A 26696-nucleotide genomic window follows, 5' to 3' on the forward strand; every position below is an offset into this window, starting at 1 on the left:
TTTAGAAGCGACGGTGTTTGGACAAGGCACGATTATTGCATAAATCATTTTATACTATATGATGAATGCAAAAAGAAATGCAAAATAATATTTTCGTAGGATAATTACGTGGATTATAATAAATATGGAATTTTAATTATGTAAAATAAACGTTTATGTATTTTGCGGGATTAATTATTTTTATCATTTGTTTATTTACTAAATATTATAGAATATGTTTAAATATTTGGCCCGTTTTGAGAACATAGCGGAAGTGCAATTCGTCACGTGACACATCGGCGAGTGCTGCATTTTGGTAGGCACCGGTTTTGCTCTGTTTAAAACTCAACATTAGGACATATAAATTGACTGTCATTCAAACTGTAGCAAACTGTGTTATTTATATCTTGTAGCTAAATTCAGCCATCACTAACAAAGCTAGAATCGACGTTAGTGTCCGGAATCGCAAACTTTTTTTTATTTTCTTCCGTTGTGTTAGTCATGTGATGATGATGTTATCGTACGGAAAGCTGGAGGCACCAAAATAGCTTTACACTCGTTAGCTTTCATTTCCCCACTTGCTAAGAGATTGTAATGTGTCGTTCCTTCTTCGAAAAGAGGGCATATTTTAAAGTAAAATGGAGTCCGGGGGAGCCTTTTACACTGTACGTAGCCAATAATTTGTATCCCTTGGTCGTATCTTTGCTCATAATAGCGTATTAGCCAAACAAGCTAGCATGGTTTGTGTGTTTTTTTTATGACAACAAAAATACTTATGTTAGTTAGAGTCAGTATGTTCTCGCTATATTTAAAAATGGCAGATCACATTCTGACTTATTTAATTTTATCTGCCAAAGAATTATGATACCTATAAAACGATATTTGTCACAGAAATATCAGTCTGTTGCAAGTTATTGTTGATAAATTGAATAAACTCTCTTTATGGACTGAACTAATGCATTTGGGTTATTTACCACATAAGACGAGAAAGTTTTACAAATGACTGCTTGAGTTTCACCTGTCCTTTTTGTATTTGCTGTCAAACGCACTTATTCTCATTTTTGTGGTCTTTCTACAAAATAACAAAAAGGTTTAAATAGGTATTGGTCTCAACGAAGTAATTTGACGTGATACATCTGGAGAGCCCTTTGTCGAGTACGTTTGGGAGAAGCTAAATTTAATCTGGAATCATCGTTTTGTAGCAGGCAGGCTCTTCGGTGGACATGACTCGCAGCGAGGAGGATTCCCTAGTGGACGGGCCGCTCATTTCAGCAGATGCCCTCCACGCCGCCATCAGGAGAGAATTCCACAGCGTGCCCACCGGCTGCCACGCCATCTTGCTGTCTCTCCTGCATGTATGGACAGAAATACACAAACACATTCCAAATTAAAATCTCCTGTTACATTGCTAGAATTAAGTACTAAATTTCACATTCTATACTTTTGTTGTTTTTGTACGCATAGACTCCTGAGCAAAACGTTTCGACACAAACACCACATGTTCACTAACTTATGGGCACCAGTGATGTTATGGTAGTAATAAACATTTAAATAACATATTTGAACACTAATGGTGCAGCAACACATACAGACAGAGCATTCAGAAATTCTGGGGGGCTAAAAAGGGGGGCTTCTCAAGTCATGTGTCCTTCCAGGTGGCGTACGTGGTTCTTTCTGTGTGCGTGGCCGTGCTGTGCGTGTTAAAACTGGGCCAGGAGGAGGCGTGCGCCAGCATCCTAGGGTCCGTGCGGGGTGACAGCGCAGTGGTCTTCGGCAAAGCGGCCCTGTGGGTGCTGGTTCTGGTGTTCACCCGCTGCGCCCAGTACCACCACAGCCGGGCCCGCAACCGAGGCTACCTGCGCTTCTACAGAAGCACCAGCACGCTCAAGCAGCTTCCTCTCGCCGTGCACTCCGCAGGTAACGGCCCGCGATGTCACGCCGTAGACGCTAGGTGGAGCTCATGTCGCGCTAATCGTGGTCTACCTGTACACGCAGGGAACGTAATGCTGTTGGTCGTCATGGCGGCGCGGCTGCCGGTTGACGTGCACGCCTACGTGTTGATCGGCGTCTTGGCTTTGGAACTTCTTGTGGCGTTGCCTTGCCTCATCTACTATACAGGTAAAAATTTTGGCCAAAGAGGGTTGAGGAAAAAAAAGAACACCCAAAGTTTTGGTGTGTACTCAAAACTACCAGAAGGGGGTGCTACAGTGGTACCACCTTTGTAGGTAAAATAGTTACTAACGGGATTTCATAAGCAGCGTGAAGAAAGACACCCTGTTCGATCTCATTGCTAACACACGCACACAAACACACACACACACAACAGCCCCCACACAATGTGCGAGGCCATTGGCATGACAATAGCCGCCCTGCCCTTTTCAAACCCAACGGCATGACAATCGAGCATTCTCCCTTGTCCTCCGTCCCTCCCTCCCTCCATCCATCCATCCTGCAAGTGATCTGCCGATCTTTCACTTTGGCTCACGCACACACGCGTACTCCATTCCGAGCGTTACACGAGGTGCCCGGAGTCACCGTCCCATTCACACCGCGGCCACACTGAGGTGAAGAAGGAAGATTGCAGTTACCCAGTGTCTGATGGGATATTGATCAGGTAGATAGTCTTATTGAAAGGAAATCCATATTAAAGGCCTATTTTGGCTGCCACGGGGCACAGATGGCGAGATACCACACACACATGCAGGTGAAGATAAGGTATTAGTGTTTAGCCTAGCCACAGGCTGGCGAGCCCTCGGCCACTCCGCCCTCACACACACACATTGTCCCCATGTTTAGTGTTTGTGGAGGTCACTATGTGCCACATTCCCGCTTGGATCAGTGTAGTGAGCCGCGACGCAGAGGCAACCCCCCCCAAAAAAAAAAGCAAATGTGGATTTAGGATATTTAGCTTCCAAGGATGAATTTAAAGAGGCAGTGTAACCTCTACAGGAGAAGGAGGAGGGGGTGGACCAAAGCTAGGGCAAGCCTGCAGTCATATGAAGTCCATACAGGAAGGCCTCGTTCCACTTCTCTTTGAAGTGCATGCTGGATTGTGAGTGGGAGTGTTTGCGTTATTTTGGGGGGCTCTGCGGTACGTTCCGGGCCTCTCATTTCAACATGAATGCGGCCCACGCGCTCCACGCACATCAAAGCCGCTCCTCGGCTTTCAAAGGCTCGCTGCTTCGCGCATCTTGGCTGCAGAACCGCTACAGGGCACGTGGCGGCTTTGCCATGCGAAGAAAACTAAAACGTACCTTAGCGTGCCACTTGGCAGCTAGCACAAGCTAGGCTAACGTAGCAGTCAATGCCGGCGATACTTTGAGCGGCGCCAATTGCTAACAGTCGTTGCTAGCATGTTTGGACTGCCACGAACGTGAGGTAGCATTAGCCTTTAGCTCGTCGCGCCTCCCCGTAATCACCTTGAAATGCACACGACCGATTTTGGTGCCCATCAGGTCGCTGACCCGGGCACGGTCTGAGCACCGTCCGTCTTGGCTGCGCTCTCTCGTGTGACAGCAAGCGACAGTGAGAGAGAGAGAGAAAGCGAAACTGACATGGAGGTGCGAAATGCGGCACCTCCTTTCAACCGGTCCTTCCATCTATCCGTCCATCCATCATTGGCATGTCTTGTTTGATCGATACCACCATTTATTGTGTATTGAGTCCCCACCAATTTCTCCTCTCATGGGCAGCAACATTTATTGGCAAAACTAACCCATCAAACATGATAAATACACTAAATTGATTTTATAGCAAACGTTTTGGGAATAGTACTGGAGGTGTGTCATTCCACAAATCGATCAATGCAGCAGCTTCAAACTATTGTGTTGCGCTTTGTTAAATGCTTCTCACATACTGCTTGTATTTACACACACACACAAACACACACAAGTGTATTTAGGGCCTCATTATGCAGGAATGCTCAGTATTTCTTTGGATTGTGTCGACGCTGCGACGGAGCAAAGCAAAGGTTGCCCTCTTTAGAATCTCCTTGACAATTTCCTCCGACTAATGACGCTCCAGTCTTATCAATACTGTCAGGCCCGCTACCCCCGAAGACACTCGCGCCGCCATCATCTTAGCGAGCGAGCTAGCTGGCCATGTCGTCTCCCTGAGAACAGCTCGGTGCCATGCCGTTGAATATTCTCATTCATCCCAGGACAACGTTAGCCTAGCACAAGATAGCGTAGCGATATAAGGACAGAGCGTTGTGGGCATTAGCCTGCAAGCTAGCTGGTGGCTAGCGTCTCCTGTTGTGGCATTGAAAGCTCAATTGATTGATATTTATTTTCACTTGACAGGGACTTTAAAGATGTAACTTCATAATCATTTGCTTTTGTGACACACTGACGCATATTCTGCCTTCTCCTGCGGCGACCACCCCGATGCTCCACACTTTGCCGCTGGGCCCGCCCCACCCATTCCCCCCCCCCCCCCCCCCCCCCGCCCCGAGTAAAGGTATATGTTTAGGGCGTGAGAATTGGAGCTTTAAGTGCAGGATATGGCGGCCCATAAGAACTAAGTGCGGGTTATAACGGCCCATGTGTGTGCGTGTCCAGGGAATGGCAGCCTTTAAAAGGGGAGGAGGGAAAGAAAAAAAAAAAAAAAAGCAGCGCCTGTGCACTTTCCCACCTGCATCATTATGGCGTCTGAGAAACTCTCACTGTTAGCTTACGTCTTTGTGTTTCGGGGCCAAATATAGAGGACGATCGAGCAGCACAATAAATTGGATTGCAGCATTTAATGGGAATTCAAAACACCACTGTGTGTTGTGACTGAGCAAGATTTGACCTTTGACCTTGCCACATTTCTCCCACCGCTGGAAAAAAAAAAAGAATTGACAGAATGTCATCCGCTTTTGCTTCTTCCAGTCAAAGTGACGATGTTCAACACGAAGCGAGCGGCGCCCGACGTCAGCCAGGAAGAACACTCGCACAACTTCAACGTGGCTAGCTTACCCACGGAGACGGGATTCCGGTAGGGCCACACTCGCGCACACACACATTATTGACACTGTAAAAGTTGTCTCTGCCATGCTTGTTGACACAGAGGTTAGCAGTGGAGCTAATAATGTTAAAAGCTGGCCCCTGCCCCCGAGCACACCGCAAAGCCACCCAAACCTTTACTGCTACTATTTTTTTTTGCCATGTCGGAGTTCTTTCAAGCGACCCAAAAACTTTTTCAAAGTTTGACAAAAGGTCCTCGTTTTGTCGCGTTAACGTGTACGTGTGTTTCAGAGAGGGTTCCTGCCTGGAGGAGGTGGTGGAGAAGCAGGCGGATCTGATCGAGTACCTAAAGCAGCATAACAGCTTGCTGAGCAGGAGGCTGCTCAACCTCACCGCCCAGCACTGAAAAGACACTTTTCGGACCACCACCGACGGTGCACGCCGTCCATTTGAGTGAGACCCGGTTCAGGTCAGACTTGTACTTGCCTCGGATGGAGCAATGTGGTGCCGGTGGGGGGTGCAGTGAAAATGGCCGACGTTTAAAGAGTCGTCGCGGGTCACAGCTGAAGGCAAAGTTGGGGGGGGCGGGCGTTATCACTGAGCGTCCCAGGAACGCTGCTACTCTGCTTTTTTTAAAGGAGGGTTTGAAACTAGTATAAATATATATATAAATACTGTGCTACACCTCATGTCTTTTTGTACATAGCAGTGCTTACTGATTTTTTTTTTAAGGACCTTGAGGATTTTTTTTGTGGTCATTGTCTGTTTTTTTACCACGACTTTGACCATATGACCCTCGGCCGTGCAGATTTTGTGACTCTTTACAGCGGTGGGGATCCTCACATACAGCGGGGGCTTATTGCCGGTTATTGTTTTCCCGATTATTTTTCTTTTTGTCCCGTTCACCTACTCATTCGTAGTTTTTTTTTTTTTTAAACTTTGAAAATATATTTATTTTTCATGGCGGTTATAATTAATGTTAATTGCTATTAGTAGTCAGTCCGGGTATCTGTCCTCCAGTTGTGTGTCTTGCGTATTACATTTTAACAGTCAATGTTATTTGTTTGTGTGACGATTTGCACTCGACTGTGCTTGAGTTTCGATTCGACATGTTGAGGTCTGTACAATAAATACCACAGAATTACATATTTGTTTTTAACTTCAACGATCTATTTTGCTTACTATACAAGTCCAAATACTTTTCTGTGGATTTGTCATTTGAACCTTCATGTTTTATGAAACAAAGTAAACGTGGACTGCAATTTATTTTTACTTTGGCAGTACATCACCCAGTTCTTGACCACACACAATGATAAATCCAGAAACAATACACTCGAACATTTACTTTTATTAAAAGGAATAAAATGTATTCAATAAACATTTGAAGTGCATCCAATGCATGATACAGGCTCTATTTACATCTGTCCGCAAGCAGCTCTTTGGTCCACAGCTTGTTGAGTCCAGCGCCATTTTCTTTAGTACTGACTTGATTTTTGTTTTCTTCTTTGGCTTATTGATAAAACAAGGTGCTTGGACATTTTTAAGATCATCTTTTGTGCCCCTCGTTTTCTGGTTGTTCTTATTATTATTAGGAGTCTATGGTAGTTGGGGGCACACGTGCTCTCGTTCCCCAAACCTGCAAGAGAAAGTAACAGTGGTTGGATTATGAGCCCCAACTAACAGCGAGGGAGGTAAACTCCAGTTCAGCGTGCCTGTGCCGACATAAACGAGGGGCTCAGGCATTCCTGCCCCGCTTTTAATCCTTCTTCCGCGTCATTAGCCAGATTTATGTCCCGCGCGCCTCTGCCGCTAATCACACGCACCTACTCAAGTGCCACCTGCAACCTCTGGTACCCATTTCGAGTTCAATTAAAAGCCCAAAGATGCCATGAAAGGGGCCCTTGCACCTCCTTTTTCAAGGCCAAACCTCAAATTGATCACCAAACTTTGACACTATACTCTGTTTACATTAAACGGTGTCTGCAAAGGATAGCTGTTGCCGTTCGGCCATTTTGGCCAAATTCCGCTAACGTAAATAAATGTTTGCTTACCTGTGGCCTCTTTAAAAGCACCACAAGATTTTTTTTTTGGTCCTCAGCGGTGTCATCAGGGGAAGGGCACTCTGGAGTGCAGAGGTAGGCATCGTCGGTGCAGGCAAAAGTGTCGGTGGTACTTTCTCCTCACATTCAGGAAATCTGCAGAGAAGTTTGATGTCATTACTTTAAGTTTACTTATTATTATGATGACACATTTGGTCACCATTCTCCAACACCAAAATCATGTCAGATGACTTTAACTGTACTTCAGGTTCAAACCCCCCCCCCCCCCCCCTTCCCTAATAAAGTGGAGCACAGCCACCAAGCACATGACCATTTCCAAAGTCCCTAATAAATCCACTGAGCTCCCGCCGTTCACAAGCTGCAGGCCAAAGCCAGGAAGAGCATAAAAAGTGCCAGATGACTTTATGACTCCCCCCTTGCCTTCCTCCATCCCTCCCTCCCTCATCTTCCAACCCCCATCCCCGATAGAGGGAGAACCCCAAGCCTGGAGGCATACGAGTCTTTACATTCTCCTCCCGTGACATTTTGTTTAATAAAAGCTTGGGGGCGTATTTGCATGGCATCTTAACGCCCGGATTAACAAAAGCACCGGACAATGGAGACCCACCGAGTTGTGTGATACCCCGGCGGCGGTGCTCATCTGCTGATGATCCCCGAGCCTCCAAGCTCTCGTTTTATACAGCTCACCTGTTGCATTGCAGCTAAGTGTATCATTAAAGGCGATCGTAAAAACCAATCCAAAGTGCCCACACATGCAGTTTCGGGTTCTCGAGCGGGTAATGTTCCGATTTACGATGTTTTGTGGGGGGTAGTGAACGCATCGATGAGTTAATGAGATCAAATCGACTCGTTTTTATTAACTCACACATTTATCCAGCAAACAAAATAATGATTTGACCGTAAGTATTTACCGTGTAAACATTTGGAAATTATATTTGTTCAAAATTTTTTATATTTATCGAACAAGTTTTTCGCTTAGGAAGATTATATCATTTACGACGTTGTTGGGAGAACGTGAACGCATCAATCAGTTGCGATGATTGGCAATAGTTACGGTGCAGATTTACAGCACTATGAACAAATTGTTGTTTTAGAGCTATTTTATTAACGATAGCGCGTATTTTTAAATTAAATATGTCCATTGTTTTTTTTTAATTTCACCTCCTCACTTGATTACATTATTTACGGTGTTAATGGTGGGATGTGAACGCCTCAAACATTTCAGGGACTCTGCAGCAGTGTTAAGGTAAACTCAAATTCTCAATTATTTTACTGGATTTAAGCGTCGTATTCAAACCGAGAATGGCTATATTTCAATATTTACCGTTTTTAGCTTCTTTTATTTTTGCAATGGTATTAGCACCTCTTTTTGTCTAATTTTTAAATCGGTCATTTATCCTAAAAATACATTGGTGCAACGCTAGACGGCAGATGTTTCCAGGTCAATCAAGGATTGACTTTCGGGAAGTTGTTTAACTTCTTCTTACTTGGCCTGGAGATGGAGGCTGGTTCCACCACCACCACCAGCACGGTGGCCAACAGCATCAGCAGCAACGTGAACAGGTAGAACAGGTTGAAGATCCTCATCTTGGGTCTGATGAGTCCTGCTTCTAAGGCTTACTGGTGGTTCTTTTCAGCCCAGAAAGAGAAGATAGATGATCCTCCTGAAATGGATGATGTCTCTGAAGCGTGTCCAGGGTATTTTCCAAAGACTTGAGAGCTAAGTGACAAAGGTGCTTCTCCCCCCACCTCCTTTATACTGGCTTCTCCAGCAGCCCCCCCACCCCCAAGACCACCCCTCACCCTCCACTTCAACTCCTCACACACACAAGCACGGCACATATTGACCCCACATGTAGAGGGTAATTCAAATGACAGGAAACCCCCCCACGCACACACACGAGCCTGCAACTGTCCTCTGGAACACACACACACACGAACACACAACAGTACACACTGTGCAATCAAAATACAGTAACAATCTTGACTTTTTTTTTCCTCAATATTGCGATTTAAAATGCGGCCCTCGTTCTTTTTCCTTGTATTTGTTTTAACAAACAAGCCATAAATAAATCTGTATCTCATAAACAATATCAGATTTATTATACATAAATATTTTGGCTTTATAGGTGAGGTTCATACAAAATAAATGCAAATGATCCATGAATTAGTCATAAATGAAGTAAAAATAAAGTAGTAAAGTAAAGAAATAAAGTCATAAATATTCTGAGTATTACTATATTGAATATTTTTATTATTATTACACTCATGAAGATACTTTGTACATTTTGATTTGGGGGAAAAAAAACTTTCCACCTCATTAGTGCGTCTGCTCGTCTCTCCGTCCGGCGTCTCCTTCGCAGCGTTAGCGACTCCTCTATTGAGTGCAGCGCTAATCAATTAGCACATTAAGATGAAATGTTGCCCATTACATGTGAATGAGGATTAAGGCAAACAGCAGGACGCTAATGGAGCGCCAGACCTGCAAAACACTCCCTGAGACTTTGAACAAGCATCTCCCTTAAGAAACCCCCAAAAGACAACACTATGTGTGTTTGTTTGTGTGTCCGTCTTCGTGCATGTGCGCCTTTATGACTATGGTATTTGCAAAAATGTCCGTGTGGACAGGGGCAAGATTCCTGGCGGATTTGGCAAACGCTCAGCCCGTTTTTGTTTCTTGTGTTACGCTTTGCATATCAGCGGCTATTGTCTTTTAAAAAAGTTTTATTTTGCCCTATTTGAATATGCTAATGCATCTCCAATTGTCATTCACAGCCACCTGGTAGCCAACTTGCTATGTGTTGTGTTCTATACACGTGTGTTTGTTTGTCCTTAAAAAAAAAAAGAAAAAATCTCCCTGCCAGGTTTTTCGGTGTTGTAATATTTGCTGGGGGATTAAACGCCTAGACGGGGGATTTTCCATCCCGCTCAAACACACACGCACATCCCTAAGTGACCCACACCGAGGAATTCAATCAGTGTGACCGAGTCGTAATCGTTTGCGCTTGTCAGGTTATTATTTCCATAATGGACGGAATGGAAAAAGATAATCACATCACGAACAACAGAGCCAAATTTCAATGGGCAGCGTGGGTATTTTAGAGCGCCATCTATTGGCCGAGTTGATTGCGATTGCTAGTGACACACACGCACGCAAATTCAGCCAAGCAGAAGGCCATCGTCTCGCGCCACAAGCACGCCGGCCGTCTTTATTGCAACTAGACGGCTGACTGACGGAGGGCTCAGGGGTCAAAGGGCAAACTCAGCAGGGAGTCCACCCGGTCAAGCTGTCCCCTCGCCGGGGCTTGGGAGGCCAAAAGTCAGCTGCTTTGTTGGAGCCCAACTCAGACACGGCGGCCACGAGGAACAATCCAGTTTGTCACTTGGCTCATTTTAAAAGACTTTAAAGAGGAAAATGAGCATAGAATGAAAAATGCGTATTACCGTAATTTTCGGACTATAAGTCGCGTTTTTTTTCATAGTTTGGGTGGGGGGGCTGACTTATACTCAGGAGCGACTTATATACATATATATGGTTTTTTTTTTCACTTTTTGGGCATTTTATGGCTGGTGCGACTTATACTCCGGTGCGACTTATAGTCCGAAAATTACGGTATTTCCTTTCCTTTATTGTCACAGTGTCTTCATTTAGTGTGTCTGCCTGCTGATGGCTCTCTGCTTCCCTCTTGCAGCCGTGTTGACACCTTCATCTGAAGAGCACACAGGCACCTCACAAGTGTTAAACAAGCTTTTCACGCGTGGCTTGCGTTGTGTTGCCTTTTCCTACCCGTCCGCAGGTCGTCGTCCGGCGCGATGCAGACGGAGGCGACGCCGAAGAGCGTGAAGACGACAAAGGCCGTCACGATGAAGGCCAGCTCAAAGCTGGAGAAAGGCACTTCCATGTATGTATGAAAGAAGCATTCATGGAATTTTCTCACCTAAAAAGAGCCTCCACTTTATTCAGTTGTTCTCTGGTAATTCCACAATTGGCCACTGTTGTTTACTGGCGCTGTGGCACAGTCAGTCATTGCAGGAAAGTTATAAGTTTAGCATAAAAGCAGCAATGTGAGCTAGGGAAGGTAGTTTAAAAATAAAAAAAGACTCACCACAAGAAAAATCTCAACCTCAATGTGTAGCGTTCCCATACACATGAGGAGAAAGAAAATAAACTTTAATCCCAACAGACAGGTTGAGTCCCGGAAGCAAATATGAACACACCTTCCTCGTGCAATGTACACACACACTCCCTCACACACACACACACACACACACTCAAGAGGCTCCCGTGGCTATGATGTCATGTCGTCAGGCTCGCAAATGGAGGAGGAAGTTCAATATGGCGAGGTTGCCGTCCTGGTCTTCAGACAATCAACTCGTCATTGTGCAGGTAAACGCACATCCCTTCATTGAAACAAAAAACAACAAAATATATTTACAGACAGCGCACTTATTGTGTTATTCCAGAACTAAATACTATAAAGCAATTTCTGTTTCTTGTTTTTTAATTTTGTTTAATTTTGGGTGTAATTTTACTCTCAGCCACTAGATGGTGGAACACATGTTTGAAACTAAGGGAGATTTTATTCTATTAAAAATAAAATGTGACTATTCTCACAACTAATTACAACCTCGTCTTTTTTAGTATGAAGCTTGGCACACTTGACCCAATTTTGCTCCCATCATTTCCTTTCATATAATCAACAAAGTGAAGTTGAACAAAGTCATACTTATAGGACATCCACGTTCCTCATGGATCATTCCGGCCAGCGTGATGAGGGCAAAAACCAGGAGGGAAAAGACGACGGTCAGCGCCTCCAGCTCACCCAGCAAGAACGACATCATGGTCCAACACGGGTAACTATGTTAGCATTAGCACTACTTCCACACACATAGGGCACGCTTACGCCTCTCAAATTCAAGTCGGATCATGTTAACAATCATTAATTAATGAATGGCTTGTGTCCTTGTTTTAACACTTCTCCTGTATCTACTCATTGGGACATTTAAAAACTATTTTTCAAATTGCTAATATTGAGTAGAATACTTCTACTTCTAAAATCAAAAATAATATATAAAATAATAATTATTTAAAATATTTTTCATAATTATTCATTAGAATATTATTATAGTATTATATAATGATAGTTTCTGTCTTAAAAATACTTTTTTTTTTGTGTTGTTTCTAAAATCAAAAATAATATATAAAATAATAATTATTTAAAATATTCTTCATAATTATTCATTATAATATTATGATAATATTATATAATGATAGTTTCTGTCTTAAAAATACATTGGTTTTTTTTGGTGTTGTTTCTAAAATAAAAATAATATATAAAATAATAATTATTTAAAATATTCTTCATAATTATTCATTATAATATTATTATAATATTATATAATGATAGTTTCTGTCTTAAAAATACATTGGTTTTTTTTTTGTGTTGTTTCAATTTGGGGGCGGGCAGGAATCAATTCATTTGAAGGCAGCAATATTACGACCGGATGCACAACACGTCTCTTCGTCCTCTTGCGGTAAATTAAGGTCACACATGCACACACACACATTGGTTGGTATTTTTAAGTCAGATAAGTGTCTATTTCAAGGAAACAACAAGTGCATTTGTTGGATGTGTTTTTAGCATCCCCGAGCGCGTCGTGTAATCCCATTAGTTCCGAGATAAGGGCGCGCGGGCGGGCGGGCGGGCGGGCGGGGGGCGGATTGAGGTTAGTCTAAGCCTTAATCCCCTCGCGGAGCGTATGCTTATTATTACCCCGTATGCATGGCGAAATCCAGCACGCCAACACACACCTCTCTCGCTCTGTCAGCGAGGCGGGGGGGCACGAGGAGAAGGCGGACGGACGGACGGACGGACGGAAGGAGGGAGCTGCTGAGTAGTTTCCCAGTCGCCATGACAACCTGACACCCAGCCATCTCTACCGCCGTCTTTGTGATCTAATTCCACCATCCGGATCGGGAAGCGCAAGGAGAAGCAGGACCTGCCTGGTCTCCTTCGGCGGGATGACCGCCCATCGGAGGACGGGGAGGCGCGGGGACGCCATGGGACCAAGGCCAACGTCTGCGTGTGCTTGAGTGTTGCCTGGAAACCGCCAGCATGCCTGTACACCAGATTACGGTGGTCCCAGCCAGGGAGAACGGCAAGAGCGCCTCTCGGCCCAAAGACAGGAATGAGGTAAGGTCCCGACCCACTTCTCACGGTTGGACGCAATTTGGACTTCAAGCAACATGTACCAGTCGGAGGTCAAACCATGTTAGCAAATCTGATCAGAAGTTGGCTGAGCGATCAAAACTGCTCCGATTTGGTTTAAATGGAAAAGTTGTGCATGGCTCCATTATCATGGGTTGACAGGCTTTTCCCACTCCCAGCAAGCTTTTATCACTCTTGTGGGCTTTTTCACTGTTGGGGTGGGGGCACATCCCAGGGTTACGTCACACACACACACTTAGCCAACGTGTGTGTTTCCCTCGAGAGCGAAAAGGGGAAAGCCAGATTTAGAAATGACCCAAGATGACTGATTACAGTATTGTCACTGAGATTTTTTTTTTTTTTGTAAAACCCGGGGCTACTGTCCCTGCACATTTTGGGGAGGTAACTTGACATACTGTTTCATTTGTTCCGTAACCACACTTGGATCAAATCACTCCCATCTCAAATCGTCTTTCCCCATTCAAATGAATGTGAACGCTATTAATCGATTCCAGCCCAACAACAACAAACCTTTTTTTATTAAGAAAAATCACACACTATAATCTTTGTAGTTTATAAAAACAAGCAGTAATAAGAAAATTCGATTCAGAAAGAATTGAGCACTTTTTGTCACACTTAGCAGGCTTGTTCATTAGTTCTTATTCGTCCCCTAAATGCTTTGTTTTGGTTTAGTTCCCGAAGGCTCGTGAATGATATTATCTGCCAAAAAATGGCATTCTGACTTTAATTATAGTTAAATGTTAAATGTTTGATCAATTTCAAGTTGAGCTAATTGATTTTGCCATATGGTTATCATGAATATTCCCATCTTGGCTAACCGTATCCATCTAAATATATTGAGTGGTGCTCTCAAGCCACACCACTTAATCCATCCACAAGTAGCATGCACATGTTCAACTCGGCTGTCTTCAGCCTCCATCGCAGCCAGGAGAGAGTCATCACAGGGGCAGGTAGGCCGTAGCTGCGCGGCTAGTTGCTCATTCAAACGACAATTGCCGGAGCTTCTTGACGCCTGGAAGCAAACAATATGTGGGCGATGTCGCTCGAGCTCCTCAGTCAGGCTCATGAATCAGACAAGGGAACGCGCTTGTTAAAACAACTGTATAAATAGCACCAGGTTGTAAGCATCCATTTTGTTCCAGCATTCATGTAACGTAGAACGTGTTGAGGGTGTGCACACTTGTGCAATCTCGTTATTTCTTTGGGTTGAAGGGGGATGTAGACTTTTGAAATTCACGTCATTCCTTTTGTTTATTGTAACATAACAAAATGAAATATTCTGGGGGGGTGGGGGGGGGGGGTTCACTCAACTGCAGAAGAACGGAAGCATAAATTCAACAACCATTAGCGTCTTTTAAGAACATTTCCAGACTCCTGATGACCATCACACGTGCGCACTTCTACATGGGCGCCTAGCCGAAAAGCACAGAGCCGCTAATAGCAAATCAGGCGAGCGGCAAATCCCTTGATCAGCTTAGATGAGGCCCTCATGTCTCTACGTGTGGATGCCTTCTCTATTTCACTCGATTGTACCAGCCATGTCATCACAAATTTTGACGGCAGCCCTGCAAATATTTAATCTCAGTTTTTCATAAGTTTGTAACATTACCGTCATATATTCTATATCCTCTATAAAATGAATATTACTGTTGTTTTTTGCTGACTACAGCAACTAACTGAGAAGTCATAGAAGGAATTGTTTAGTTTTCTTCTTTTGTATCGATCGATTGATTGATTGATTGATATCTTTATTTCGAACATCCAGAACAAAAAAGAAAAACAAAAAACAAAACAAATAACACTCTAAAGTGCCACATAAATCCATACAACAAACAGACAAAAAATAAACCAACAATTAGAAATAAATAAATTAAATACATTAATTAATTAATTAATAATAATAATACATAAGTAAAAAGAAAAACAAAACAAATAACACTCTAAAGTGCCACATAAATCCATACAACAAACAAACAAAAAATAAACCAACAATTAGAAATCAATAAATTAAATACATTAATTAATTAATAATAATAATACAAAAGTAAATAAATCAATAAAGAATGCTCGAAAAGGAGTAGGAGGAAGCATAGCTTTTTAGATTCCTACCCCTTTCTCACTTTATCCATTAAACCAACATATCCTGTAATTCTACAATAGAACACAAGTAGACCCACTTTCACACTTATTGTTCTGTTTCATTTTTACTTGTGTGTAGCCCTTTGGCACTTTTGTACCCGCTAAACAACATATTTTTGTACATTCTTTTAAACTGGTGGAGATCAACATGACTTTTATACAGTACTGCCTCCTGTTGGCCAAAGCCGGAAGGAGCAGTACACTGGATTGATTTGGAGCATTAAATCGTGATTCACAAACCGGAAACGTGGTCGGAACATTGGAGGTCGTGCGGGTTGACCATGTGCCGTTTTCACCCCCCAAAAAAACATCATTCCACCGTAATGATCTCCTGTCTTTTCGCTTCAGGGCTCCCAGGCCAAGCCCCCAGGTCGCTCAGGCAGTCGATCCAGCAACATCTCCAAGGTAACCACACTGACCTCCCGGAGTGTTTTGGTAAACCAAAAACATTTAACTGCATCTTTGGGAATCAAATGCATTTAAAAGTGAGCGCATTGGTTCTTGTGATCTCTTCCAGGCGAGCAACTCGACAGCGGGACAAACCAGCAAGACGTCCGTCACCCCGTCTTCTCAGGATATTTGCCGGTAAATTGTTTACCATCGAGAAACTCTATTGAAAAAGTGTGTCTAGAAGAGCGTTTCATGTGCGTGTAAAATTTGGACAACCTCTCATGCGTCCACCCATTGTGCTCATTTCACCGCCACCGTTTTCATCATACCATTTTAATTTGAACCTTTTTGTAAAATTACAAAAAATATAGAAATCAAAGAAATAATTCAGAAAATCTTTTTCTGTATTATAAAGTTCAGTGGATTTTCATATATTTTGCATGAAATTTTAAATTTGTCACCTCATTGTCATCTCATCTCAGCATCCATTTTGTGTGTGTGTGTCACATGTTCAGTGTTGTCCAGTTGAGCCGTGTTGAGGAGGATGTGTCCCAATTGCCCACCCCCATTGACAAGAAGACCTCGCGACGAGCTCCCATGACGGTTCCTGGCGCCGCCCGGGGCCCCTCAGCCCCGGCCCCTAAGAAGCAGGTGAAGCGCCGCCATCGCCGGAAGAGGAACAGCTTCGACCCATTGGAGGCCAAATACCCGCACCGCGACGAGACCCGGACGGAGGACCCCTCACGGGTTCCCCCGGCGCGCTTCCTCTGTCTGGACTCCACCTCGGAGGACGATAAACCGGTGAGCCGCAGCTGGACTCAGGAGAAATCCAGACGGGCTCGACACCGCAGCCGGAGCAAGAGCGGCGAGGACGTGACGGAGGTGATGGAGTTGCAATCTCTGGGCTCCGACGAGATGAAGGACGACCGGCCCCTGGTGGTGGACGACGGCGCGAAAAATCGAAGTAGCAGCGGGAACAGCTCTCTGAGGGAAAGCTTGCCCAGTATGGACAAGGAGCCCAGTGGGCCCGACAGCTCGTCGGAGGACGAGGAGGAGCTGATCACTAAAAAATATCAGGAGAAGGGGGTGGGGCGCGGGGACATGTCAGCGCCCACTCCTCAGAAACGCTGCGGCGCCAACGGCGCCCCGCCGCATCACGTCTGCTCCGATGACTCCGAGTTGGAAGTGTGCAGGTCAGTCGGGGCGTGCGGCCACACGCTACCCGTGTCAAAGAAGGTCCACAATAATGGACGCGTTGAAGAACTTTGTGTGGTTCCGAATCCGCACGAGTCTGGAAAATGCATCAGGAACCCTCGGACACTTCCTCACCGCTGGTGAATTTTCGTCCGCAGGATCTGCCATTGCGAGGGCGACGAGGAGTGCCCGCTCATCACGCCCTGCCACTGCACGGGCAGCCTCAGCTTCGTGCACCAAGCGTGTCTCTACCAGTGGATCAAGTCGTCGGACACCCGCTGCTGCGAGCTCTGCAAGTTCGACTTCATCATGGAGACCAAACTCAAACCTCTGCGCAAGGTACTCGCCCAGGCCGTGAAGTGAATTTCAGCAGCTACTATTTCTCACCTCCTTTGTCTTGCCAGTGGGAGAAGTTACACATGACCAAGAGTGAGAGAAGGAAGATCTACTGCTCCGTGTTCTTCCACCTCATAGCCATAGTCTGCATGCTGTGGTCCGTCTACATCCTGATCAGGAGAACCGCCGAGGAGATCAAACTGGGCAAGAACGGTAAGCAGGCCCGCTGTGTGTCGTCGCTAAATCATCAGATGTGTGTAAAAAAATAGAAGAAATCCAATCCCCTCCCCGGACAGTCAATTACTAGGTGCACCTGCAAAAACCAGAGAATAAAGTCCAAAACTTACAAGAGTTGATGTTTATTTTAGTAGAAAGTGATGTGATTTGGTCATGTGATCGTCAATGCTATGAAATATTGGCTACAACACGATATGTATCACGGCCACTTTCCAGCGCAAACGAGTAAAGCTTTATTAAGCCAATTAGTCAACGTAGCTTGGAACCGATATGACACGAGGTGGAACCGAAGCACAACTTTTATACTTTGGCTTGAGCTCGACAGCGTGTACATTTTCAGTTAATAATAGAGCGTAACCACATGGCCTTTATTATTTCAACTTAAAGACTTTATAGAAACATTAGGACATTTCTGTGGAGCTGCAATTGTGGGCTCAAGTGATTATTTTTATTATATAAGAAAAAATTATAATAAAAATAAATAATAGAAATCGGAATTTCTATTAATTTCTTTTATTTTTTTTGGGATGGTACCTAATATAAAAAGTTTGAGAACTATTGCTCGTCTGGATAATCTTTTGAGAGGCCACAAGGTTTAAACCAATCAGGATCCAGGAAGCGTGGCCATGATACATGCTAACAAAAGTAGCGCTCAGTCAGTAGAAGCCAACCAGCGAGAGAGAGAGAAAGAAATTAACACTGTTGGTTGCAGAGGAATTTTGGCGGATTTCTCTCCTGAAGTACTATACCCGCCAGGGTAAGCACGGCGCTCCATCTCAACCTACTCCTGTGAGCGATGCTGGCGCCCCCTGCGGGCCGAATAACTCCATTAAGCCGTGTCCCCTCCTTCTCCCCAGCCGTGCTGGAGTGGCCCTTCTGGACCAAACTGATCGTGGTGGCCATCGGTTTCACGGGGGGCCTCATCTTCATGTACATCCAGTGCAAGGTCTATCTGCAGCTGTGGCGCCGCCTCAAGGCCTTCAACCGCATCATCACTGTGCAAAACTGCCCCGATAAGAACCGGCTCAACGTCGGGAAGCCGCAGGCGGTCGCCGAGGCGACGCCGGACTCGGACGGGCATAATCCCGTTTGAAGGTGGCGACAGTTTGCAGTCAAGCCGGACTGGACTTCAAGTGTGTAATAAGGTTCATATTGTTTTCATTATTTTGTGTCTATCAAGGTGAATACGAGAAAGGAAGCAGGCAGTGGACGGTGACCACGAAGAGTGATGATGAGGTCTCGATTCCAGAAATGGACTGTCGTACTTTTTTACGTTCCCTTTATGCACTTTGTCAAACTGCACTAAAGCCCCTTGGTACATTCCCTTGAGCTAACGGGCGGGCAGGTTACATGCAGCTTGGAAATTTTTAAATAATTCTTTTGTTGAAATGAAATAACTTAGTTGACATCCACATTCAAAGTCTTTTTACATCATCAACAAATGGCCTGTCCTACTAATCCAAAAATGAATTAAGGGCCTGGAGCCGCAATGAGAATTATTTTCCTTTTGCTGATTGGCTGAGAGAAGTCACATGGTATGGTTTCACTTTTGGAAGTGAATCACTAGAATAAAAGACATTTTCTAAAATATTGTAATTTATTAACACACACATGTAATTACTTGAAATCAAATTTGGTTCAGTGAGTTATTTGTATTTTTTTTTGCCACTTTTGCGATTGAGCAAGCATGATCATTTGTGGGAGATGTGACGTTTTAAAGGTCAGATTGGAGTCTTTCATTATGGCGCTACATGTTAGTCGCTTTGTTTACGTCTTCACGTTTCTACCAGATGCCACAAAAAGTTGGGGAACCCTTCACGACACCATGAATTCGATTTGCTAAAAAGACACATTTAGCTTGTTTGTGCAATAAACCCAATGTAGAAAATGTGTAGAGTCGTTGTTTGTGGTTAAAAAAAAAGTCTTTGGGAAGTCTCATGCAAGACGACAAAAGAAATCTTAGTCGGAGTCGGACATCAGAATGTTTTCGTCCAACTCTTCATCGCTATCTTCGTCATTATCGCCCAACTCTTCTTCTTTGTTGTCCTTTTGTTCCTCTTTGTCGTTCTTCTGCTCTTTTTTCTCCTTGACTTCCACGTCAGTGTTGGAAACCTTCGTGAATTTAATGTTAGGAAGTTTCTTCAAATCTCCCGTCCATTCCCTGCAGTACAGAAACATTTCTTGACTGCAGAAGATGTCTCGAGAAAGAGGTTGTGGATCAACCCCTGCTCACCATCGTATTTTTTTTTTTTTTAATCGATTTATATTTACACTGCCAAGAGTGATTCGCTCACCTGAATGTTTTCAGATTTTTCGTGTTGATAAAGTCTGGGATCTCTGTGAAAACAAAGGACATTTATATTAATATTTTCCATTACAAACATGTATGGAGTCAATGTACATTTACAAGTACGCACCGAACCCGGCGCCGTGGAACAGCGCCCGCTCGCGCTCGATGGTTTGCTTGATGAAGTCCTCCCTGGCGCCGTGGAGACGCCCCTTCCGGCCCTTGATGCCGTTGACCAGCTCGATCTGCTCCAGCTCGCCGTCAAATCGTTGCAGGTACCTACAACACACATGCATAGCAACTCAAGTTTTTTGTAATGCTGGACAGCGAGTCGTCGTATTATACTGCCCCCTGGTGGCCAAGGCACTTATATCAAGACTCACAAACCGTTTTAAATTTTGTACAGAATAAGATAATTTTAAAACGCTGGCCCACCTTTCGATGATGTCACAAGCATCCTTCATAGTGTACGTGGTCTTTTCTGGGTCCAACTGGCTCTGAAACCATAACAGCTTGTCACCTGTGGATGGAAAATGTATCTTCGATTAAAAATTGAAACACGAAAGAAAATAGATAAGTAACATACCGATATTATTCAGACGGGCAGCTTTTTCAACTTTGTGTCTGCAGAAACAAAACAGTACGCCATATTGCAGGAATTATTTGAAAGCAAAACATTATAAAACATTCAGATGAAAAGCAGAATACGTCGTATGTTGAGACCATCGTAAACCCACCGGTCTTTCTTCCTGAGTCGTATTTCTTCCCGGGCCAAGTAGGCTGCTTTCCGACTGTACGGATGCACAACCTTCTCCGGGGCTTTTCCCTTCTTCTGCGTTTTAGGCTGAAGATAAATTACAATTATATCGTATCAAGGGATGTTACATATATTAAGATGTCTTTTTTCATTAAGATTGGGATCGATTTGTTTCGTTGTTGAAGCAAATAAAAGATGGGTCTCACCATTGCTGTTGGGAACTCGTGGTTAGTTTGTTGACAGCTGGGCCGGAAGCGGAAATGATAAAGTTCCCCAAGAAGAAAGTGTTCGGGTGATACAAAAGCAGGGAAAACAGTTCCGTAGTTTCTATGGTATTTGAGTTTATTTGAACACCCCCTAAAAAACGGAATTAAAAATGTATAAATTTATCAACTAAAAACTCATCTGTTCAGAATTTTCAAGACAAAATATTAATATTATATTTACTTTTTATTTACTTTATTTCACCAATTACAAACTATCTAATTATAAACAGTGTGTGGTTTTACTATATTCATATAGCTGCACAATCTTTTCAAACAAATTATTAGGGATTATATTTGTCATTGCTTTGAAAACAGACTCTGCATCCAAGTTGCTAAATCCACCTTGTCGTCATGTTCCTTCTGAGAATTCTGAATCATTTTTTTCATGAAATGCTTGACCCCGTAATAATTGTCACACAGCCATCATAAACAGCTGTGGCATTAAGACAGATATTACTCAAATCCATTCAGTTTACACTCCAAATAGGAATAAAGGTAATTTACTATTACAACCCAAAAAGTGGGCCAATTTAATCAAACTATATATTAAAAGTAATTTAAGAATTTATTAACTTAAATATGATCTGCATTTCAGATGGTATAACATCTTCCTTTTCTCCACAATTTGCTTGCCATAAGAAGTTATGGAAAATAAAACTAACTAATAAAACATGAGAATTCTGCCTAGCAACAGGCAGCCAGACTTTTTTGATTGGCTTATAGGGCACATTAAATTGTGCCCTCAGAACTCCGCCTAGGGGCCAGGGGTCAGGGCCTTAAAAAGTATTTTTCTCACGCAACGCATTCAACATGCAGGAACAGGAACAGCCTGGGTGTAAGGAGGCTCCCTGTGGCACCCAATTAGTTCATAGAAAAGGTTGACACTGCAGGTTCCCGCTCATGCATACCTGACAGCCTGCAGCAGGAATGCGAGCGTGCGGTGGCGAACCTGCGCCGACAAGCACCAAAAAAAAGTTGCGTCACACCCGAGTTACTGGTCTTGGTGGGCGTGGCCTACCTCTGTCTTCTTCTTCTTCCTCTCCCATCCACGTAAGTCAGACTTGTCAGGAAGTTGCGATGCTGTGACACACACAACATAAAACAACACGATGGCAACATGTCCGCCCCGAGGCTTTCTTCTACTAGCATGAGAGACCAACACAGGAATACCCCACTGTTCCTGCTCCTGTTGTGGCTCCTCACAAACACCTGGACCAGAACAGGTAAGGATTTTTTCCCCCCCGTGTCAGCAAATTCATTCTAGTCTAATGCCGACTCCCAGAGGACTCTTTGTCTTGTTTTATCCCTGATCCTGATGACTAATTCTTTCATCCAGTCAGAGCAGGATCACACTGGAATTGTCTTTATCGTAAAAATGTTACGATAAAGCTTTGGTGGCACAAAGTGATCATGGCGGTAACAAAATTTCCACTTGTGCTTTTGCAACTTTTTTGATTTTTGTGGCAAGTGCTTGACAGGAAGTGGTAAGTTCCTGTATGGTGTGACTAAAAAGTACTGCGATACTGCAAGGTATGGATTCCACACCATGTAAATACAACAAGGCCAAAAGTATATCTGGATGAATTTTCATTTTGGCGGATTAATGCAGTTGAGAGGTTCTGGGTTTGAATCCCTGGGTGTACTCTGGCTTCCTCCCACATTCTCAGGATACTTCATTTTTCTGGGTGGTAAATAAGTTGAAACTCAGGAGAGAATTTGTGTTTTTGTGGAAAGTAATCATTTTTTGAAACCTATGTATTCTTTCTCTGATTTTTTGTCATCTTTGTGTTTTTGTTACTGTTGTAGTGTCAAGTCAAGATGAGGTGATTGAAGAAGAAAACCAAACTGTGGGAAAATTCACAGACCAACAACAAGTCGTGGAGGACACGAAAACTTTCGGTTAAACTTTATGGCATACGTTTTTTATAGACATGATATGACAATAATGCCATCAGTGGAAAACAAAATTGACGAGTTTAGTGTTGTAGAAGATGAGTACACAAGTTAGCTGTCATTATAAAACATTTATGACACATATTGTTGGTCTCATTTTCTCAAATTCTTACCATTCAAGAGAAAAGAAAGAATTAGCTTTAATAAGTAGAGACATCTGGCAGCAATTTTTTTTTTTATCATTTGTAGAGCCAACATCATCCAGCCCCAATGCTACTCCATCATCGGAGCTCTCAACCACCCAGGGCAGCGTCTTGGATCCAGGTAACGCCAGAGATCTTTGTCATGTCAAATTAAAAGTACAAAAATACATTTTGGAGAAGTTTTTTTTTCTTTCCCCCAGCCTCTGCACCAGGAGAGCTTGGCTCAGGAGTGGACAGTCCAGGTATACATACATATGATTTTATTATTTATTATTTATTATTTATTATTTATTATTTATTATTTATTATTTATTATTTATTATTTATTATTTATTATTTATTATTTATTATTTATTATTTATTATTTATTATTTATTATTTATTATTTATTATTTATTATTTATTATTTATTATTTATTATTTATTATTTATTATTTATTTAATTACAAGTCTTAGTAGTAATCCTTGTAATTGTAGTGATTTTGTATTCTGTCAGAAGTGATTACAGATAATGTCAATTTGCTGGACACGACCTTGAGCCCCCGGAAGGACGGAGGTCTCAGCATCACCATCATCCTCATCCCGGTGGCCCTGGTGGTCTTCATCATCGTCAGTGTCATGTTCGCCCTCTTCCTCAGGCGCAGGTTCAAAATGGAGGCGGCCGTTCGTGGTACGAGTCGACTCGTTTGAAATGAAAACTGCATTTCGGTTCTTATAACTACACAACATGTACTGTAATTTGAGTTTTGTTTTTTTGTAGAGTCCACAAAGGATGATCCATATCTGGATGGCTCCAGTACAGAGAAAGTACCAATGTGCGTACTTTATTTAGATTTAATGAATTGATTTAAAAATATGTGTTGAAAATACAATTTTGTGTGTCCAGGCCTATGTTTGAAGAAGACGTTCCTTCAGTGCTGGAGCTGGAGATGGAAGAACTGGACCAGTGGATGATCAAAGATGGTACAATTTAAACATGTTGCAATGTTCCACCAACTGCATATCAGGAAAAAAAGCACATTTTAAAGTAATCGTCTCTTAACAAGTATTTAAGTGCTAATTTCTGATATAAATATATAACACAAAGTGGGTCAAAAAATTAGAAACAGCTCCCATTATGTATGAAAGTTAGTTTTAATGATATGACAGCTGTTTCCATTGTGTGACCGATGCGTTACGACACACACAAACACACCCACACACTCTTACGACACAGTCCCGTGTGGCGCAACGTGGATGACCTCCTTGGTCCTCAGCTGAGAAGGCCGAGGTCCACTTACTCAACCTCGCTGAGGCTCCACGAGGCCTTTCCCGTATTTACTTTCCACGAAATCCGAGGGCACGTTCGACGAAGATGTGCGCTCAGTAGTTTACACACGACGGAAAAAAGAATTGCAAAACAAGACTGTCATGGAGAGGTCAAAGGTCACTTGCGAGGATGACAGAAGATTATTAGAATGTCACTCGAGCGGTTTGGCAGTTCCTGCAATCGGGATGCTGCAATGACAAAATCAGGCAACAGATGGCAGCCAAAATACACAATTCATGCAAAATGTTTTAGTTGTGATGAAAATATGGACAAATGTTTTTTTTTTAATGGGAAGTGAGACTTCCCTATGTTGATAAGTTCCATTTCCTGGTCTTTTGACACCATCACATGTTGCCTCTCCCTTTGATTGTTTGGCCGCAGGTTGACGGCGTGGAAAAGCAAGCACAGCACACCCTGAAGTCATATTACATTTCCCCATTTTTTTTTTTTTTCTGTGGCTGTGCTCATCTGAGGTCACGCTCTGGGAAACGCTGAATTTCATCCTGATAATCTTCAACGGACAGCAGCACCTCATTCTATAGGGTCAAAGAAATGCATCAAAACACACACAGTTCATGTGGGAAAAATATTTTGGATTCCTAGTTGCAGTTTGTGCTTGTGGCACTGATCTCAATGTGAATGCAGTTTTGTTTTTTGATGTTCTGTTGTTGTAAATATATAAATGGATCACAGCCAAAGATGTTATTTTCTGTTAGTGCTTTTTGTAAATAGGCTAGGTATGAAATGTTTAACTAAATAAAATGATATGAAGATATGGATTTGTCAAAATAACAAATCTATTCTCAAATTTTGACATATTGTGATTTTTCTTTTTCCAGTAAACACAACTTTATTTTGGGCTAATCTTTTTCTTGCATTTTTTTTTTATGATTCATCTTTATTTTTAGGGTGGCCATTTTGTAGACTGGAGATAATAAAGTGGTTGCGGTTCAGTTGGCTATCTTTGACTTAATCAAATGAAAAATGGATCTCCCACGCTTTACGCTTAACACGAGTTTTTGATGCTAATCAACTAGCGCTCGCGTGCTAATCTCAGACAAGAAACGTTAGCTTTGGCCTCCAGGCGGTTTGCTGCTTCTGAAATCAGGAACATTTTAATCCATTTGAATTTTGTCCAGAGGTTTCCATGACAACATCTTCTACAGAATTTGCTAATCTCCATGTCAAATATATTTAGAGATGAAAGTTGTTCTCACTAATTGATTCTACGTGATCTGGTGGCAAATTATTTGACAGGAAATAGCACAGACAAGTAGAATGTGAGCGAGTGAGTCATGTAGAACGTTTCATCATCATTATGGGGCAACATTGACAATATTTGCAGTTCCTGGGAATATTTCCCCATAAAATGCGGATTCGTAGAGATCTGCTTTTGGCACTGGTGGGCTTTTCCATCCTTTCGACCGGACGCCAGCATGGGTTGCCCATTGCTCAAAATCACACGCTCGGCCTTGGGCGATATCTCCCACTTTCAGACGCTCCCTGGAGGATTCCCACACCAGGCATGCAAATGAGCAAGGGGCAGCAGCAGGCTCAAAATTGGCTTAGTCCTAGCAGCAGCTTCATTTCTACAATTAAAAATAGAGAGAGAAAAATAGGAATTAATGTAAAATATCCTTTCAACAAGAAAATTCCATTTTTATCAGTAGGAAAAAAAAGGCATTTCAATAGAACAACAATAAAATAAATCATTTTAATTGTTAAAATGGATGGATGAAAAAAGAAACAACTTGGAAAAGTAATTTGAGTAAAAAATGCAGTTTACAAGAAAACAAATCCGGATGTTACCTACGTCATTTCCTAGCGCCTGCTTGGAAACAAATCGTGACGTCATAATAACGCGACGCCTATTAGTCAAGCGAGAAAAGCTAGCGGTGGCGGCTAGCGGCAGTCAAAGCCCAATTGCTCCCGTTTGACAAGCAGTTTACTCCCGTTAAGACGCGCCCCCCTCCGTCACAAACACAGGCCGTGACGGACTTGGTGCGAGCGGCAAATACCCCCGACCGCTTTAAGCGAAGCGGCTAACACAAGCGGCGTTTTTTCACGAGCACCCCCCGCGCGGACGGATGCTAAGTTAGCCGGTGCCGCTAACGTGGTCGCCCGCGGTACCAGTGCGCTTCACTCTGGGAAGAGAAGACACGAAAGGGAGGGCATCATCCCACCGGAGGCTCCGGCCGGCGTTTGCTCCTCGTAGCCCATGAGGATATCTCGCTCGGGATACGCCGCCACAAGGAGCTACCGGAGAGGCCCTTCGTCCCTGGCCGTCCTTGCGCTTGTGAGGTAAACACTCGGGCATTTTCCATCCACGCGACCCGGGGTGCGAGGCACCACTTCGTGGGCCTAGCATCCTTTAGCATTAGCTTCTTAGCGACGTGCTAACTCTAGCCCGCCTATCGTGCTTATTCTCCTTAAAAGATTCAGCCATTATTTACATTTCTCTCCCCGAAGT

General features: G+C 43.3%; 5 protein-coding genes and 3 long non-coding RNA genes across 10 annotated transcripts in view; 4 read left to right on the forward strand and 4 right to left on the reverse strand.

The window, feature by feature from the left end:
* Positions 1-317: 317 nt before the first annotated feature.
* Positions 318-6321, forward strand: tmem192 (transmembrane protein 192). Of its 2 annotated transcripts, none has more exons than XM_061275272.1 (6): positions 318-644; positions 1185-1334; positions 1635-1896; positions 1975-2097; positions 4851-4956; positions 5217-6321. In XM_061275272.1, the coding sequence occupies exons 1-6, from the start codon at positions 618-620 to the stop codon at positions 5329-5331; spliced, it is 783 nt and encodes a 260-aa protein (XP_061131256.1). In that variant the 5' UTR covers positions 318-617; the 3' UTR covers positions 5332-6321. The 2 variants fall into 2 exon arrangements, with proteins under 2 accessions (XP_061131256.1, XP_061131255.1); XM_061275271.1 differs by having other exon boundaries at positions 322-644; positions 1182-1334.
* On the reverse strand, positions 1117-3564 carry LOC133151877 (uncharacterized). The gene is made up of 2 exons (XR_009714006.1): positions 3399-3564; positions 1117-1328 (listed from the first exon to the last, which is right to left on the reverse strand). It is a non-coding gene; the product is annotated as an uncharacterized LOC133151877 (long non-coding RNA).
* A 4330-nt stretch (positions 6322-10651) lies between the features above and the next one.
* On the reverse strand, positions 10652-11234 carry LOC133150808 (uncharacterized). Its single transcript, XR_009713817.1, has 4 exons — positions 11092-11234; positions 10924-10994; positions 10773-10867; positions 10652-10695 (listed from the first exon to the last, which is right to left on the reverse strand). It is a non-coding gene; the product is annotated as an uncharacterized LOC133150808 (long non-coding RNA).
* marchf1 (membrane-associated ring finger (C3HC4) 1) lies at positions 11204-19401 on the forward strand. The gene is made up of 10 exons (XM_061273323.1): positions 11204-11372; positions 11719-11839; positions 12815-13179; positions 15703-15759; positions 15872-15939; positions 16260-16937; positions 17097-17277; positions 17343-17487; positions 18369-18606; positions 18692-19401. Exons 3-9 carry the CDS (start codon positions 13102-13104, stop codon positions 18602-18604), a joined length of 1443 nt encoding a protein of 480 aa, XP_061129307.1. The 5' UTR covers positions 11204-11372; positions 11719-11839; positions 12815-13101; the 3' UTR covers positions 18605-18606; positions 18692-19401.
* Positions 19090-21967, reverse strand: tma16 (translation machinery associated 16 homolog). The gene is made up of 9 exons (XM_061273326.1): positions 21840-21967; positions 21730-21770; positions 20762-20912; positions 20536-20642; positions 20385-20422; positions 20234-20318; positions 19929-20077; positions 19806-19848; positions 19090-19672 (listed from the first exon to the last, which is right to left on the reverse strand). Exons 3-9 carry the CDS (start codon positions 20762-20764, stop codon positions 19471-19473), a joined length of 627 nt encoding a protein of 208 aa, XP_061129310.1. The 5' UTR covers positions 20765-20912; positions 21730-21770; positions 21840-21967; the 3' UTR covers positions 19090-19470.
* tmem154 (transmembrane protein 154) lies at positions 21909-25040 on the forward strand. 2 transcript variants are annotated; one of them, XM_061273324.1, is made up of 8 exons: positions 21909-22044; positions 22628-22720; positions 22964-23038; positions 23118-23159; positions 23414-23587; positions 23678-23732; positions 23804-23880; positions 24608-25040. In XM_061273324.1, the coding sequence occupies exons 1-8, from the start codon at positions 21939-21941 to the stop codon at positions 24610-24612; spliced, it is 627 nt and encodes a 208-aa protein (XP_061129308.1). In that variant the 5' UTR covers positions 21909-21938; the 3' UTR covers positions 24613-25040. The 2 variants fall into 2 exon arrangements, with proteins under 2 accessions (XP_061129308.1, XP_061129309.1); XM_061273325.1 differs by having other exon boundaries at positions 23417-23587.
* LOC133150807 (uncharacterized) lies at positions 24033-26550 on the reverse strand. Its single transcript, XR_009713816.1, has 2 exons — positions 26410-26550; positions 24033-25815 (listed from the first exon to the last, which is right to left on the reverse strand). It is a non-coding gene; the product is annotated as an uncharacterized LOC133150807 (long non-coding RNA).
* fbxw7 (F-box and WD repeat domain containing 7) overlaps positions 26112-26696 on the forward strand; it is a 38276-nt gene continuing 37691 nt past the window's right edge. Inside the window, exon 1 of the mRNA XM_061273320.1 lies at positions 26112-26527. The gene's annotated coding sequence lies outside the window, so the exon portion shown is untranslated. The remainder of the gene's footprint in view (positions 26528-26696) is intronic.

This window comes from Syngnathus typhle, linkage group LG3 (genome assembly GCF_033458585.1).
Source record: "Syngnathus typhle isolate RoL2023-S1 ecotype Sweden linkage group LG3, RoL_Styp_1.0, whole genome shotgun sequence".
Classification (NCBI taxonomy): domain Eukaryota; kingdom Metazoa; phylum Chordata; class Actinopteri; order Syngnathiformes; family Syngnathidae; genus Syngnathus; species Syngnathus typhle.

What these genes read in the sequence shown, in the direction of transcription:
- tma16 (XM_061273326.1), bottom strand. An exon ending in TGCCCGTCTGAATAATATCG is followed by an intron (nt 20,319 to 20,384) that starts GTATGTTACTTA and finishes TTCCATCCACAG; the next exon opens with GTGACAAGCTGTTATGGTTT. An exon ending in GCTTGTGACATCATCGAAAG is followed by an intron (nt 20,078 to 20,233) that starts GTGGGCCAGCGT and finishes TGTGTGTTGTAG; the next exon opens with GTACCTGCAACGATTTGACG.
- marchf1 (XM_061273323.1), top strand. Translation starts at nt 13,102, where the DNA reads ATGCCTGTACACCAGATTACGGTGGTCCCAGCCAGGGAGAACGGCAAG. An exon ending in GATCCAGCAACATCTCCAAG is followed by an intron (nt 15,760 to 15,871) that starts GTAACCACACTG and finishes GATCTCTTCCAG; the next exon opens with GCGAGCAACTCGACAGCGGG. An exon ending in TCCGAGTTGGAAGTGTGCAG is followed by an intron (nt 16,938 to 17,096) that starts GTCAGTCGGGGC and finishes TTTCGTCCGCAG; the next exon opens with GATCTGCCATTGCGAGGGCG.
- tmem154 (XM_061273324.1), top strand. Translation starts at nt 21,939, where the DNA reads ATGTCCGCCCCGAGGCTTTCTTCTACTAGCATGAGAGACCAACACAGG. An exon ending in CTCAGGAGTGGACAGTCCAG is followed by an intron (nt 23,160 to 23,413) that starts GTATACATACAT and finishes GTATTCTGTCAG; the next exon opens with AAGTGATTACAGATAATGTC. An exon ending in AATGGAGGCGGCCGTTCGTG is followed by an intron (nt 23,588 to 23,677) that starts GTACGAGTCGAC and finishes GTTTTTTTGTAG; the next exon opens with AGTCCACAAAGGATGATCCA.
- tmem192 (XM_061275271.1), top strand. Translation starts at nt 618, where the DNA reads ATGGAGTCCGGGGGAGCCTTTTACACT. An exon ending in TCTTGCTGTCTCTCCTGCAT is followed by an intron (nt 1,335 to 1,634) that starts GTATGGACAGAA and finishes GTGTCCTTCCAG; the next exon opens with GTGGCGTACGTGGTTCTTTC. An exon ending in TTGCCTCATCTACTATACAG is followed by an intron (nt 2,098 to 4,850) that starts GTAAAAATTTTG and finishes TGCTTCTTCCAG; the next exon opens with TCAAAGTGACGATGTTCAAC.